This window comes from Mastigoproctus giganteus, chromosome 8 (genome assembly GCF_048544385.1).
Source record: "Mastigoproctus giganteus isolate SK-2022 chromosome 8, ASM4854438v1, whole genome shotgun sequence".
Taxonomy (NCBI): Eukaryota; Metazoa; Arthropoda; class Arachnida; order Uropygi; family Thelyphonidae; genus Mastigoproctus; species Mastigoproctus giganteus.
This window is the reverse complement of record NC_143582.1, coordinates 170,926,806-170,943,593: the sequence shown is the minus strand read 5'-3', so window position 1 is coordinate 170,943,593 and position 16,788 is coordinate 170,926,806. Positions and strand designations below refer to the sequence as shown.

The 16,788-nt window shown below is 36.6% G+C and overlaps 1 protein-coding gene across 3 annotated transcripts in view; it reads left to right on the top strand.

The window, feature by feature from the left end:
• LOC150082003 (uncharacterized) overlaps nucleotides 1-16,788 on the top strand; it is a 422,573-nt gene that overhangs the window by 8,683 nt on the left and 397,102 nt on the right. For all 3 annotated transcript variants that reach the window (XM_090379050.1, XM_090379049.1, XM_090379051.1), the window contains exon 2: nucleotides 5,831-6,019. In XM_090379050.1, the coding sequence (XP_090235176.1) occupies nucleotides 5,831-6,019 (189 nt within the window). The remainder of the gene's footprint in view (nucleotides 1-5,830; nucleotides 6,020-16,788) is intronic.

The window sequence follows — 16,788 nt, the reverse complement described above, 5'->3', positions numbered from 1 at the left end:
CTCATAATCTGCCTTTGCCTGCCTAATCTCCTTTGTGTGCTTGGTTACAGACCAGCTTATATCTATCATAGGCTTCCATGTCGCCCATTAATTTATATGTATCCTATGCATTTTTCTTCTCTGCCACATGTCTCATTAGTTAATCTGACATCCATTTAGGCCTAAACCTTGAACAATATTTCTTAGTTTGTATGTAGAGCCTAGTAGCTTCCACGATAAATTCTTTGAATGCTTCCCATTTTCAATTTGCTGTTGGTAACATCATCAGTTGGTCCCACCGTATAGAATTTAAATACTGTCTCAGACCACCTTAGTCACCTTTACGAAAGCAAAAACCCTTCCCTTAACCCTAGATGGTAGTTATCAGTGTGCAGTGATCAGTGTGCTGAAGTTGGATTTACTCTTTGAGTAAATCCAACTTCAGCACACTGATCACTGCCACCTAGTGGTTCCTTTATCTGCAGATTCTTAATGCATGAAGAATCACTACTGATAATCAGATCAAGAGTATTACTCCCTCTATTTGCCTCCCAAACATGTTGATGTAGAAAACAATCATCCAATAAATCCACAAAAGCCTTGCTAGTGTGTGAGTGACCAACCCACAAATTCCAGTCAATATCTAGAAAATTAAAATCCGCCATTATAAGACTCTCTGATGTACTGGCCCACTCTATTTCCTAACTATTTCCCTGTACAGTTTGTTTTTATACTCATCAGAGTCATTAGACCTATAATACACTCCTACTCTCAGTTTTTATCTCCCAATGCTTATGTCACACCAAACTGACTCGACACTGCACTGTCCAGTGATGTCGACTGGCTTCACTTCCTTGGATTTTATGTATTTCTTAACTAATAGCATAAACCCTTCTCCCTTCCTATCCTGTCTATCCTTTCTGTAGACATTGTACTCCCCAAATTCCAATTCTGCATTCCTTATATCTGTGTGACACCACGTCTCTGATAACCCAACAATATCCGCCTTTGATGCTTTGAGCAATACCTCAAATTCATCAAATTTATTTACCCAACTCCTAGTATTGGTGTACACGCAAGTATACATGCACCTGTTTCTATTCTTAGCTACCCTTACACAACCCACGTGTTTACTTGTACTGCAATGACTCCCAGCAGTCTCTTAAATATCCTGCATCTTGGTTTTCAGGCTTCTGCTCATTCCAATAGAAGCAGTGCAAGAATCACTTTCACCTCTGCCAGTGGCATCTGTTAATCTATTAGTCTTTGTATCCCCCCAAGCTAGCAGTTTTCCGACCCACCTAACACTGCCTCGATAGCATCAGCAAATATTCTTGCACCCTTTCTATTTAAGTGTATCCCATCCCTGTAGAAGCAGTCTCTCCTGTTAATAAGTACACTCCAGGCTGAAAAAAAATTCTACCCCTTGAGCCTTGCACAATCTTTCCAGGGCAGTAGTACCATAGCAATACAATACTACGTTACTACTGTAATATTGTATAGCTAAGGGTACTACTTTACGTGCATTTGTTTGTTCAAGCAGACAAGAGCATCTCACTGACTTAAATAACTTAAAGTAGTTACCACACTGATATTACAAAGAGTATTTATGTTGCTCTTCATTTTCACTGTCTTGTATTTCAACTTTATCGCCCTTATTAATACTGTGCAGTATGCCAAAAAGAAGTAATACTATAGAGAGAGTGATGTTAATAAAAAGAAAAGCAGAGGAATAACATTGGAAACAATGTATGAGATCATAAGCAAACATGATCTCATTATTCTTCATTATCATCAGTCAATGATGAATAAACATTCTTTAACATTTGTATGACATAACTAATTTCTTTGTTATTATACTTTGCTTGATTTTAAAGGCTATGTTTTTATTTCTTTGGATAAATTTTTGCTGAATAAAGGTCAACAAAACAATTGTTGTTTTGTTGACCTTTATTTAGCATTACTGTGATCAAATTTCATTGTTGATAACTTAGCCGCTGTTTTTAACGATTTGTCTATGGGAAATAAATTCCTGCTTTACGAGTGCACGTAGGAACAGATTAACTTGTCAAGTCGAGAACTACTCCGTAGCCTAGTGGTCAGGCGCGCGGGTGCATAAGTACACGTCTTGAATGACCGGGGTTCAAGCCCGTGACTGCTGAATACGGTGCTTGCTGTATACTGTTTCTTGTAATCTGTCTATCTTGTGAACTCCTCTGACCATTTGGTCGTTCCGGAGTATAAACAGAAAGTTTATTATTTTTTATTTTACCTGTATACATAATAATATTTAAGTAGAAATACATGCTTGTATGTCATTTTTGTAATTTTGCACATTGAATGGTTTTATAAACTTTGATTTAGGAGGTGACTAATATTATCTAATGTGTTACTTTTTATGTGCATAATGGACAAGCAGAAATGCATGTATGTGTTTGGTTTGCTGCATGCAAACTAAACACATTTCTGCATGCAAAGCAAAAAAATTGGGACTGATAATGTCATGTGTATGTTTTATGATTATAACTTTTTTTCAGCAGAATTAATGAAAGTTTTTTTTAAAATGCAACATTTTTTAAATTTATTTTTCATTAAAAAATAAAAATAATAATTGAAATCAATTACTAGAAGGTAACATGGGTTTATCCCAAATGGAATTAAAAAATACCAGAATTTTTTCAGAAATAAAAAAGGTACAGGTGGAACCAGTGTTAGGTAAAAGTATACTTTCTCATGATGCACACAAGAGGGTACAGATTTAAATCAGAAAAGGATGGTTGCAGGATAGATATGCAAAACTTTGCTTTCAGCCAAAGAGAATAATTGATTGTTGGAACAAGTTTCCATCTGGAACTGTGGAAGTGCATAGTTTAATTTAAGGAAGAATTAGACAGATTGTTAGAGGTGATGGACAAATGAGTTGGATAGTTTTTTTTGGCTGATTCTGTATAAGCTTGTTTCCTTGTGTCACTTGCCAGTATTAATATTTAATCCTTTCACAAGTGAATTTGCCGAATATGGATGGGCCTGCAGTAATGAATTTCTGATAGCAGGCAGTCCCTGTGGAGTGAGTTTTTTTTGTGGAGTACTGAAATTTCGAAAAAATAAACTTTCTACATGAATGTTTTAAAACAGTTAGTTCTTATTTTGACTATTGCTGAATACTAGAGTAAAATTTGCAAATATCAAATCAAAATTTAAAAAAAAAATTGTGAATAAAATTTCTGTTATTGTTGATGCAGTAATAACCTCTTTATTTATCACTTATTTTGATTTTATCAACTTCTGGATCTCAGTTACAGACAGATTATCAATTTGAACTGAGGTCAACAGGTGTGATCTCCTCCTCTTATTTTCGAAGTTATTTATATGCAGTAATCTATTATTGTCTACAAGAGAGAGAGAGAGAGAGAGAGAGAGAGAGAGAGAGAGAGATGATTGTCCAAGTTACATAAGACATTGCCGGACTTAAGCTTTAATTTTGATTGTCAGTTTGAACCCTTCCACTGCCTTTTTTTTTTTTTTTTTTTTTGACTTGTGCTGTTTTTGATCTCATAATTGAGTGATTTGCAATTTCAATTATTTTATTTATTGAAATAATTGATTATTAATAAGTAGATTATGGAAATCATTCAGTTATGCCTATCACTATGTGGAACTCACTTTTGAATTCGGTCATAAAAAAAAGTTGAAAGAACAATCATGCTAATGTTGAGCCAGTCAGTTGAGAAGGAAGAAAAAAAAAAAAAAAAGCTTAAAAGTATACAATTGAATTTGTGAAAAGTTGAAATTTATTTCAAGTTTGTGTCAGATTTTATAAATATATACTCATATTTATATTTTATTTTATATAATTTATAATAATATGATCAAACACATTAATCTCATATTATATTATATTGCCTTCATTTCTCTGGTTAACTTATTTGATTTCTTTACTTATATAAACTCTAAAAGGAAGGGGATGAATCTGATTGGTCCACTTAATATTGATGGTTCGACTGTTGATGATCCTACTCAGATAGCAAACAAACTGAATGAGTATTTTGCATCTACATTCACACATGAGGAGTTATTAAGGTTTGAAAATAGCAGAAGGTTATCAAATTTAGCAGGGTGCTTAATGATTTTGTATGCTAATGCACCATTAAACTCTGAAACAAACAAACAAACAAACAAACAATGATTTTGTAATAACTGAGAGCAAAGTGGAGGAGAAATTGTTGAAGTTAAACATAAGAAAGGCACCTGGGGTGAATTGGATCTATCCAGTTATATTAAAGGAGGCGGCAAAGCAACTAAATAAACCCTTAGCCATAATTATGATAGCATCCTTGGACTCAGGGAGGTCCTCACGGACTGGAGATGTGCAAATGTATCCCTAATTCACAAGGGGGGGGGGTGATCGAAGGGTGACACGAGTAATTACAGACCAGTTAGTTTAACTTCTGTCCGGTAAAATAATGGAGTCACTGGTTAAAGATGCATTGCAGGATCATCTAGACAAGACTGCAGCAATAATTCAGACACAGCATGGGTTTGTTAAGGAAAAGTCTTGTCTGACAAATTTGATAGGATATTATGATGTGCTTACAAAGGAACTGGATGCAAAAAATAATTTTGATATCATATATTTGGATTTCAGGAAAGCTTTTGACACTGTTGCGCATGGAAGACTATTGTACAAATTGGAGCAGAATGGTATTAAGGTTAAGTTGCTACAGTGGATAAAAGGATGGTTGAGTGGGAGAAAACAGAGGGTGGTAATCAATGGGTGCTGCTCTTCATGGACTAATGTTATTAGTGGAGTCCCACAGATTTCGGTGTTAGGTCCACTGTTGTTTTGTATATTTATCAATGATATCGATGAAGGTATATCAGGCTTAGTGTCGAAGTTTGCAGATGGTACAAAGGTTGACAGGGTTGTTAATGGCAGTATGCTATTGCAACAGGATCTAGAAATTTTGGGAAGATGGGCTGAGAAGTGGCAACTGAAGTTTAACCTTGACAAATGCAAAGTACTGCATATGGGTAGAAGTAACCCCAGAGAAACATACCAACTGTGTGGTACTACACTTAAGGTGGTAGAAAATGAAAAAGACCTGGGAGTAATTGTGCAGTCAGATATGAAGTTTTCTGAGCAATGCAGACAGGCTGCCAGGGCAGATCGTGGGGTTTTGTCAATGATATAGTAATTTTGCTAGCAGGGAAAAGGAGGTGATTTGTCCCTCTTTATAAGGCAATGGTCAGGCCATACCTTGAGTACTGCGTACAGGTCTGGAGGCCTCATTTTAGGAAGGATGTAGATTTGCTTGAGCGTGTACAGAGAAGGGCAACAAGATTGGTGAGGGGAATGAAAGGATCCTCTTACCAAGAGAGGCTTAAGTTCTGCAAATTGCAGTGGCTGGAGACTAGGCACCTGTGCGGTGATCTGATTGAGGTGTATAAGGCCTTGAATGGGTTGAGCATGCTGAATTCTGATGGGATCCTTCCACTTGTTCAGATTACAAACCTAAGGGGGCATAAATTCAAATTAAGAAAAGAAAGATGTAGAACAGATGTGCAGAAATTTGCCTTTAGGCAGCGGGTGGTTAATTGCTGGAACAAACTTCCAGCTGTCGTTGTGGAAGTTGATAGGTTAAATAAATTTAAGGAGGAACTGGACAGGCATTTGGAGGGAATGGTGTGATTTTTTTTTTTTTTTTTTTTTTGGCTGATGCTGCATAAGCTCATACACTTGCTTTCTTGCATCACATGCCACTATTACTACTACTATTTACATATTTTCAGTTTTTTACGTAGTAAAAAATCTATTGCTCAGATTTTTATTGCTTGTAATTTGCTTTTTCAGAAAACCTCATATACTGAAAAGAATAAAACTCTCGATTTTGTATTGTCATCTGTGAGGAATTTGTTATACACTTATTCATCCTGTTATATACATGAACTTGAAACTCCACAAACAGTGATCATGATTCTAGAGAATTGCCTTAAAGAATATAGTAGAAAGTTATCAGAACAATCAGCTGCATTAAAGGAGGTGAGTTAAATTACATTCTTATGATATTATATATTACAAATGTTTATCAGTAACACAAGCACATACATACATACATACATATACGAAGTAAACAATATAATAGAAACTTTAGCTTATTGCTCAGACTACTGTGGTTCTTTTTTGTATGGACCCAACAAGGTATGCACTCTCCTGAGTAAAAGATATTTGCCTTCTCACATGAGTTATTCATGTGAGAAGGCAAATCTCTTTGTTCTTATTATGCCTCCATCTCCATCTATGAAGATGGAGGTGTAATAAGAACAAAGTTTTATCATACTACAGGTACTTCAGGCTGGGTGATTTAATAGTCCATTCTGGTGCAAGATCACTCCTGATTTCCTTTGAATTGATAGATAATACTGTAATGTTTTACAGGTATAGGAGGAAGATTTATTTTAGATTGGTTCAGTATTTGTTTATCATTTGAGTATACTCAAACTTACCAGGTGAAGACCTAATCCGGCATTTACAAGATTTTCAGCTTACGGCTGTCACCTCTCTCCTGTAATAAATAATGTGATAAAAGATAACACAATAAATAACAATGAGAGAAGTTGGGCAGTATGTTTGCAGTGAACATCTCTGATTGGTAACTGGTTGAAGACAGTCAATTGCATTCCCTTACTCAAGAAAGATGTGTAAGAGTATTTGTAAATTTTATAAGGTGTGACTAGCTGTTCAGTGACTGGGTTGTCCCAAATTAATGCAGGCTTGAAATCCTAAGAATCACTATAAGTGATTTTGTGGTAACTTAAATGAGTTAAATGAGATTCAAATAGACATTTTGCATGAGAAAGTAAAAAAGCTTAATTAGATTTCTGAATAACATTTACACTTCAGACAAATCGATGTTGGTATTGTTAAAAATAAAAAAAATAATAAAAAATGATAAAAAAACTACAGTTCTGTCTAGATCAATTATTTGAAATTGTTTTAAAATTCAAAATTTAACTTTAAGTTTAAGATTGTGTAACATACTGATGACTAACACACTGGATTTGTAACCAGTGTATTTCTGTGACTGCCTCGACTAGTGTTTTCAGTGTTATGTTGGATGGCATTTGTTTCTGCATGTGTCGATAGAATGCTGAATGTGACGTTCTGCTTGTAAACTCTTAACACATATTTGAAATCAGATGAACAACAGGCTTTCTCAACTGAGAAGCAGAGTACTGCTGTATCAACTGATAATACTGTTTGATGCTGAAAAATTTATTAGGTAACCAAAGATTTTCATCTGTATATTATTTTATGCAATAAAATAAAAATACATAAAAATGTAATGGTATAAAGTCTTTATTTTCAAAATTATAAAATAGCTAATGTTATTTTGCGTTTTTGAGATTATATGAATTTGGGAGAACTGTTGTGCCCTTTCGTGTTTTTTTTTTTTTTTTTTTTTTGTTACATGGACAACAGCAAGGCATTCATTTTTTTAGGGCTAATACTTGGTCATAAACTAACTCTCCTCAAATGAGGTAAACAGTAAAGAACCAACAAACTTTGCCCTTGCAATGACCATAATGCAGTCATATATGGCGTCTCTGTAGCCAGGTGGGCAGGAGCAGTAGTGCATAGCACACGCTTCTTGATTAGACCAGTGTTCGAGCCCGTGACCACCAAATACGGAGGATGCGGAAAGGTCAGGGAATGACCACTGCACATCCCTGGAGTGATATGGCCTTAGTTGCTAATGCTCTTAAAAACCAAATAACAACAACAGTCATATATATTTGTTGAATTGCAGTAGACATTATCAGTTGACTGGAGTTTTTTAACCTGGTTCAAATTAGAACTAATTAATTTTATAATTTCTACGATCTCCACAGATCTGAAACTTGCAGTAACTACCATCAGAACTGTTTCTTTGATTACACCACTTCAAATTTCAGAAATCTCTACTAATATCATGCAAAGAGCAAAAATGTATGCTCAAGTATGCATATTCTTAAGCCCTTTAAAATTATTACTGAGAAAGACAAGCACACATTGCTTATGAGACCTGTCTATTCAATTTATTTGATTTTCCTGTGTCTTCTCTGCCAGCATATTATGATGTTTACACATTATGCAGCTGTGGCATCATCCTGTTGTTGTTATTTGGTTTTTAGGAGCATTAGCAACTAAGGCCATATTGCTCCGGGGATATGCGGTGGTCATTCCCTGACCTTTACCGCATCCTCCGTATTTGGTGGCTCACGGGCTCGAACCCCAGTCTAATCAAGAAGCGTGTGCTACGCACTGCTGCTCCTGCCCACCTGGCTACGGAGGCACCGCATCATCCTGTAAAGGCAGTTGTGTGAAAGAATCACAACAAAAGAAAGAAAATGAAAGAATTGCAACAGCAAATGCTTATTGAAAAACAAAGACCTTACTTCGCTTTTGCAGTGTGTATTGCATCTACAAACAAAAATTCAAGGAAATTCAACTATTGGAAGCCACACTGGAAATGAGAATTGGTGTAAAATTGATTACAGTACAATGCATATTTGATAAAAAAAAAAAAAAAAATCTGTATTATTATAATTGTTTTTAGGAAACATTATCAGTACAGCATGTTTTCTGGATTATATTTTATCTTCTACAAAAACATCTATTCATAGCTGCATTATAAACTTTGAAACCTGGTGTCGGAAAAATTTCACTGTTTTACCTTGTGTGCAAAAGATGAAAAAAAAAAAAAGCAGTTGTGCTATGAATAACAGATGGTTTTCTGAAATCTCTGTTAGAAAATATTAGCATTAGTTGAGGCTTATGATGCAAGAAAGCAAGCTTATACAGCATCAGCCAAAAAAAAAAAAAAAAAACCTTCCTATTTCACCCATCCATTCACTCTAAACGTTTGTCTAGTTCTGCCTTGAACTTATTTAAGTTGCTGATCTCCACTACAACGTATAGAAGTTTGTTCCAACTATCAACCACCCCCTGGCCAAAAGGTAAATTTCCGCTTATCTAATGTTTATCTACTCCAAATGTTTCTCTAGTTCAGCCTTAAATTTATTTAAGCTATCAGCTTCCACAACAGATGACATCTATTCTACAACTATCTTTCCTCAATTTGAATCTGTGCCCCCTCAGGTTCTTAATCTGAACAAGTGGAAGAATCCCATCAGCATTAAGCCTCCTAAAACCAATCAAGGCCAACTTTTGTATCATCTGCAAACTTGGACATTAAGCCTGATATACTTTCATCGATATCATTGATAAAAATATCAGTGGAGGGTGCTGGGGTCGTGGAAGAGAAAAGTCGGCGGATTTTTTGCTGTTGTAAAAGGATAAGTATTTTTAATTTTTACCATATTCTTTGTTAATTAACATAGTACATTGGGTTTTACAGAGATATTAAATAGGTTTAATAGCATTCATTAGCTTCTTATTTTGAATTTAACCAACGATTTTTGGAAGTTACGATTCTCAGTGTTGGCACCAATATTGTTGAACTCGCTGCCATATTGTAGTGATAAGAAATAGCTTAACGTATATATATCTCAAACTGATAGTGTAAGGTATAGAGTAAAACTAGATAGCATAATACGAAGCACTGTATTAGGAATCTGTTAGCTTATTATAGTATTATCAATTAATCAAAAATAATATTAATTTTATTAAAATTCATTGTTAATTAAATTGTATTTAAATGGAAATCATGATGCAGACTAGAGCTGTGAAGCAAGGATCACAGACTAGCTCGAGTGCTGTGACTCTGGGGAGAAACAAAGAGACAGAGAATATACTATGCAAGAAGGATAGGTGAACAGGACCAGGTTATGTCTGTCAGGGGAAAAAGTTAATGACGTAGAGCAGATATCTATTATGGGCATAAAAGGTGATATTGTTGTATACGTTGGAACTAATGACATTAAGAGTAAGAGATCTGCAGATTTACTCAACAAGTACAGGTCAATGTTGAAAAAAAAGTTGCGAGTTAGGGTCGAATGTGAAAGTGTCTGCAATTCTGCCCAGACACAATAGGAGGGAGTATATGATGAGAGCCTTGTCGATCGATTCGGCCCTGGAAAGATTGTGCAAGGCTCAAGGGGTAGAATTTTTTTCAGCCTGGTCTGTGCTTGTTGACAGGAAAGTTTTTCTACAGGGATGAGGTACACTTAAATAGAAAGAGTGCAAGAACATTTGTTGATAGTATTGAGGCAGTGTTAGGTGGTTCGGAAAACTGCTAGTTTGGGGGAATACATAGACTAAAAGGTTAACAGTGGCCGCAGTCAGAGGCAAAAGTGATTCTTGCACTGCTTTGATTAGAATGAGCAGCAGCCTGGAAAGCAAGGTAATAGAGATTTCCAGGACTGTTGAGAGTCATAGTGGAACAAGTAAATACATGGGCTGAGTTAGGGTAACCAAGAGTAGGAACAGGTGGTAGTAGTAGTAGTAGTAGTAGTGGCACATGATGCAAGAAAGCAAGTGTAGGAGCTTATGCAGCATCAGCCAAAAAAAAAAAAAAAAAAAAAAATCACACCATTCCCTCCAAATGCCTGTCCAGTTCCTCCTTAAATTTATTTAACCTATCAACTTCCACAACGACAGATGGAAGTTTGTTCCAGCAATTAACCATCCGCTGGCTAAAGGCAAATTTCCGCACATCTATTCTACATCTGTCCTTTCTTAATTTGAACTTATGTCCCCGTAGGTTGGTAATCTGAACAAGTGGAAGGATCCCATCAGAATTCAGCGTGCTCAACCCATTCAAGGCCTTATAGACCTCAATCAGATCACCGCGGGTGCCTAGTCTCCAGCCACTGCAATTTGCAGAACTTAAGCCTCTCTTGGTAAGAGAATCCCTTCATTCCCCTCACCAATCGTGTTGCTCTTCTCTGTACACGCTCAAGCAAATCTACATCCTTCCTAAAATGAGGCCTCCAGACCTGTACGCAGTACTCAAGGCGTGGCCTGACCATTGCCTTATACAGAGGGACAATCACCTCCTTTTCCCTGCTAGCAAAATTCCTATATATCATTGACAAAACCCCATGACCCGCCCTAGCAGCCTGTCTGCACTGCTCAGAAAACTTCATATCTGACTGCACAATTACTCCCAGGTCTTTTTCATTTTCTACCACCTTAACCATATCCCCGTCCGCTGGGGTACGTACCAGCCCCAACTGGGTTCAGCAAGTTAATTCTATAATTTTTACTCTAATTACAGAGCTGAAACTCGCTATAGTTGGAGCCAGAACTGTTTTCTTGAATTTTCCCACTTAAATTTTCAAAACCTTCTATTGAATTTCACGCAAATGACAAAAATGTGACATCAAGTATGCAATTTTTTAGGCCTTTTCAATTAATTTTTTTACCCCCGCCCTAACCAGCCTAGAGCTTATGAAACCCGACACTTGATTCGTTTCTTGGTGTAAAGCGCACGAATTTCTTTTTACGGAGAGGAGCAGTTCTGATAAACAACTCCGCGTGAATACGAGCGAAGCGTGGGAGGTATATATCACGTTACCAGTACAAATACATCGAGACGGTAAGGGAGAAGTGTAAATAAACAAAAGACGAACAGGAGCTACTGTTTTTGACATAAGAAGCAATAAAGCCATACAGTAGCAATAACAGTTTATGGAAGGTGAACAGATCGTATATCCTATCTTCAACGTGTATTGCTCCTACGAACAGAAGATCAAGGAAATTCATCTGTTGGAAACAGGAAAAACTGGTGTAAAACTGATATTTCACTGCATTATACTGATATATCACAGATAACACTGCAATGCGCATTTGATAAAAAAAAAAAAAAAAAGTTCGCTTTATTGTAATTGTTTTTAGTAAACAATATCAGAACAGCAGTTTCCATCTTCTAACCAAATTTCGAGAAAATATTTCCACCCATAGCTGCGTTATAAACTTCAAAACTGGTGCATCAAAAGAAAGAAAAACAAAATCGTCTGCTATGAATTTCTTTCTTTCTTGAAATGTGTATTGTTCATATTTGTGAACTGCAATATTTGTAACAATACAAAGCTAACAGATTACAACTAACGGCTGCTCAAAAAGTATCGTTAGAAGATATTTGCTTGTTACGCTTTGATGTCATAATGTTAGAAAGTAAAAATGCGAAATATTGTTCTCTAAAACAATTGCAGTTTCGGCATCCTAGGATGAAGCTGACTTAGAGCTGCAATGCTGTTTTTTTTATTATTATTTATTTTCTTTATTTATTTTTTGTTTTTGTATGGGCGGCTCCTAGAACAAACGTTCATCTCGGCCTCGTTGCTCTGTTCAGTTTTTACGCATTGTCAGGGTAAGGCCAGTGTGTGTCGTGAAAAAAAAAAAAAAAAATCATCCCGCTTAGGAATATCCCATGTTGGATGAAGACAGATGAAAAGGAAGGCAAGAGAGAGAGAAAAAAATTTTTCATCCCGCACTGGAGAAAGTGACAGGAAAGAAAAACTGTTTGTGAGCTTATGTGTGTGTTCTGTATTGTGATGTTATATTTGGGCATTCTGGCTACCTGGAAGCAGCGATCACCTGGACGACTGCCTCCAGGTACTCGTCCCTAGCAGGAGGGCAAGATCTCCCCTACTAACTGCACGCCCTCCTTCCTGGGCTACTAGTAGTAGTAGTAGTAGTAGTGGCATGTGATGCAAGAAAGCAAGTGTATGAGCTTATGCAGCATCAGCCAAAAAAAAAAAGTTCCCAGGGAGGAAAGAAAAACTTGTATAAGATAAAGAGAGGGAAGGAGAAAAGAGGAGAAGCACTATCCCGGCCCAGGGAAGCCCCAATCCAGGATGGATTGCTAGAATAACACAAGAAAAAAAAAAATAAATAATAATATAATAAAATAAAATAAATAAATAATAATAAATAAAATAAATGAAAGTTAGCGCTCTAGACCTTTGACAATCTCTTGGCCTTCTGCCCACCAAAAAGGTATTTTTTATTTCTCTCTCTCTCTCTCTCTTTCTCTCCAGGGTCGGACTAGAAAGGGTGGACTCCCTCCCCTAAGGAGTTTTTTCCCCTCAAGTGAAAGAAGGGAATTGGAAATTTCATGAAAATGAACCCTGTTTTTCTTCATTTGGTGAACGGCTACTCTGTCAGCACAAGAGAAGTGAAATTACATTTGCAGCTCAGAATGGAATTCAAACATTGAAACACATGACATTATTTTATGTTGAATTTTTCGGGCATTGTGTGATAATGAAAATTCAATTTTTCTCTGGAAATTTTTTGATGATATCAAATGCATGTCAAGGAAATATTGAAGTATTCAATAACAATTACTTACTATTTCCCAATCCCTCACTACGAGTAACGGATTGTTCTCACAATCTGTTACTAGCTGCGCATTTTTTTTTTTTTTTTTTTTTTCGTTTGTACACCAGTGAGATGCATGTGAAGTTCCTTCGATATCAGTTTTCAAAGTTTATAACGCAGCTACGAATAGAAATACTTTCTTGAAATTTCGTAAGAAGATCAAATATACATCCATGAAACTGCTGTTCCGATTTAGTCCTCTAGAAACAATTACAATAAAGCGAACTTTTTTTTTTTTTATGAAATGCGCATTGTAGTGATCAGTTTTACGACAGTTTTTTTCTTTCTGCTTCCAGTAGATGAATTTCCTTGATTTTTTTTTTTTTAGTAGATAATACATATTGAAGAAAGGAAATGCAATATTTTAGTTTTTCAAAACCAATTCGTTGCAATTCTTTCGTACAACAATTACGAAAAGCAATAAAGCTACTGTTGTGAGTGAGCCATGCAAATTAGTGTTTGCAAGTAATGATGCTCAACTGTTTGTTTTCCACGCAAGTTGTTTACAGTTTCATTTTCTCCTTGGATCACCTTGGTAACGCTAATGACATAAGCTTGACCAGTCAATTATCTCTCTGCGTGCGTTGATTCGTTTTAGCCAGAGGCGCCGAGCTGACGCGCGAATTTTGAACTAATGAAGTAACGCGTTTTATTTTCAAAGCTTGGATCTTGTTTTGCCGACATCAAAATTTAATAAATTGAAATGTGATCGTACATTTTTGCTGTTTTAGAGTGAATTAATAGTTTTTGCTGAGCGCTAAAGGTAGGAAATCAAAGAATATACTTCTGTTTATGTATATTGAGAGTTTCAATTTGGAAAATTGAGTAGAAATTATGAAAATTATTAGTTTTCTTCGGGGGGAGCAACTTTCGAGTTAGGGTTAAAAATTAGACAAAATCAGGGCGGACCAGGCTCGGGTTAAGTGTAGTACCACACAGTTGGTACGTTTCTCTGGGGTTACTTCTACCCATATGCAGTACTTTGCATTTGTCAAGGTTGAACTTCAGTTGCCACTTCTTAGCCCATCTGCCCAAATTATCTAGATCCTGTTGCAGTAGCACACTGCCATTACTGTCATTAACAACCCTGCCAACCTTTGTGTCATCTGCAAACTTCGACATTAAGCCTGATATACCTTCATCAATATCATTGATAAAGGTATCAAAACAACAGTGGACCCAACACTGAACCCTGTGGGACTCCACTAATAACATTAGTCCACGAAGAGCAGCACCCATTGATTACCACCCTCTGTCTTCTCCCACTTAACCATCCTTTTATCCATTGTAGCAACTTACCCTTAATACCATTCTGCTCCAATTTGTACAGTAGTCTTCCATGCGCAACAGTGTCAAAAGCTTTCCTGAAATCCAAGTATATGATATCAAAATTATTTTTTGCATCCAGTTCCTTTGTGACCACATCATAATAACCAATCAAATTTGTCAGACAAGACTTTCCCTTAACAAACCCATGCTGTGTTTGAATTATTGCTGCAGTCTTGTCTAGATGATCCTGCAATGCATCTTTAACCAGCGACTCCATTATTTTACCCGGAACAGAAGTTAAACTAACTGGTCTGTAATTACTCGTGTCACCCTTCGATCCACCTTTATGAATTGGGGACACGTTTGCACATCTCCAGTCCGTGGGAACCTCCCCTGAGTCCAAGGATGCTCTCATAATTATGGCTAAGGGTTTGCTTAGTTGCTTTGCCGCCTCCTTTAAAATAACTGGATAGATCCCATCCACCCCAGGTGCCTTTCTTATGTTTAACTTCAACAATTTCTCCTCCACTTTGCTCTCAGTTATTACAAAATGATTAAGCACACTGCTACAATTTGATAACCTTCTTCCATTTTCAAATTGTAATAATTTCTCACGTGTGAATGTAGATGCAAAATACTCATTCAGTTTGTTTGCTATCTGAGCAGGATCATCAACAGTCGAACCATCGATGTCAAGTGGACCAATCATATTCATCCCCTTCCTTTTAGAGTTTATATAAGTAAAGAAATCCTTGCTGTTTTTCTTAGCATCTTTTGCCAAAGATTTCTCGTAATCCGCCTTCGCCTGCCGAACCTCCTTTGTGACCTGTATGTATACTTGCATGTACACCATGCTAGGAGTATAGTTAATAAATTTGATGAGCTTGAAGTGCTAGTCAAGACATCAAAGGCAGATATTATTGGGATATCAGAGATGTGGTGTCACACAGATATAAGCAGTGCAGAATTGGAATTTGGGGAGTACAATGTGTACAGGAAGGATAGACAGGATAGGAAGGGAGGAGGGGTAATGCTGTTAGTTAAGAAATACAAAATCTAAGGAAGTGCATCCATTTGATGTTGGTGGACAATGCAGTGTCGAGTCTGTTTGTTGTGAAATAAGCACTGGAAAAGGAAAAAATTAGAATAGGTGTGTGTTATAGGACTAATGAATCTGATGAGTATGAGCAACTGTGTGGAGAAATAGAGTGGGCCACTAAATCATAATGTCTTATAATGGGGGATTTTAACTTTCCAGATATTGACTGGAACTTGTGAGTTGGTCACTCGCACACTAGCAAGACTTTTGTGGATTTATTGGATGACTGTTTTCTACAGCAACATGTTTGAGAGGCAACCAGAGGGAGTAATTTTCTTGATCTGATTAGCAGCAGTAGTCATGCATTAAGAATTTGCAGATAAAAGAATCACTGGGTGACAGTGATCACAGTATACTGATGTGGGAATTACTTAAAGATGTAACTACCATCAAGGCTAAAGGGAAGGGCTTTGCCTTCGTAAAGGTGACTACAGAGGTCTCAGACAGTTTTTTAATTCTGTACAGTGGGATCAACTCATGATGTTACCAACGTTGAATTCTAAATGGGAAGCCTTCGGGGACTTCATTTCGGAGGCTACTGGGCTTTACATTCAAACTAAGAAATACTGTTCAAATTTTAGGCCTAAATGGATGTCAGATGAAGCCATAATTATGAGAGCTTCCTTGGACTCAGGGGACATCTCCATAGACTGGAGGTGTGCAAATGTATCACCAAATCACAAAAGGGGATTCAAAAGGTGACACAAGTAACGACAGACCTGTTAGTTTAACTTTTGTTCCAGGAAAAATAATGGAATCACTGGTTAAAGGAGCATTGCAGGATCATCTAGACAAGACTGCAGTAATAGTTAAGACACAGCATGGGTTTGTTAAAGGGAGGTCTTGTCTGACCAATTTGATTTGATACTGTGATGTGGTCACAAAGGAACTGAATGCCAAAAATAATTTTGATATCATATACTTGGATTTCATGAAAGCTTTTGTTACTGTAGCACATGAGACTGCTGTACAAATTAGAGAGGTATGACATTAAGGGTAAGTTGCTATAATGGATAAAGGGATGGTTGAGTGGGAGACGACAGAGTGATAATCAATGGACACTGCTCTTCGTGGACAAATGTTATTATTGGAGTTCTCCAGGGTTCGGTGTTGG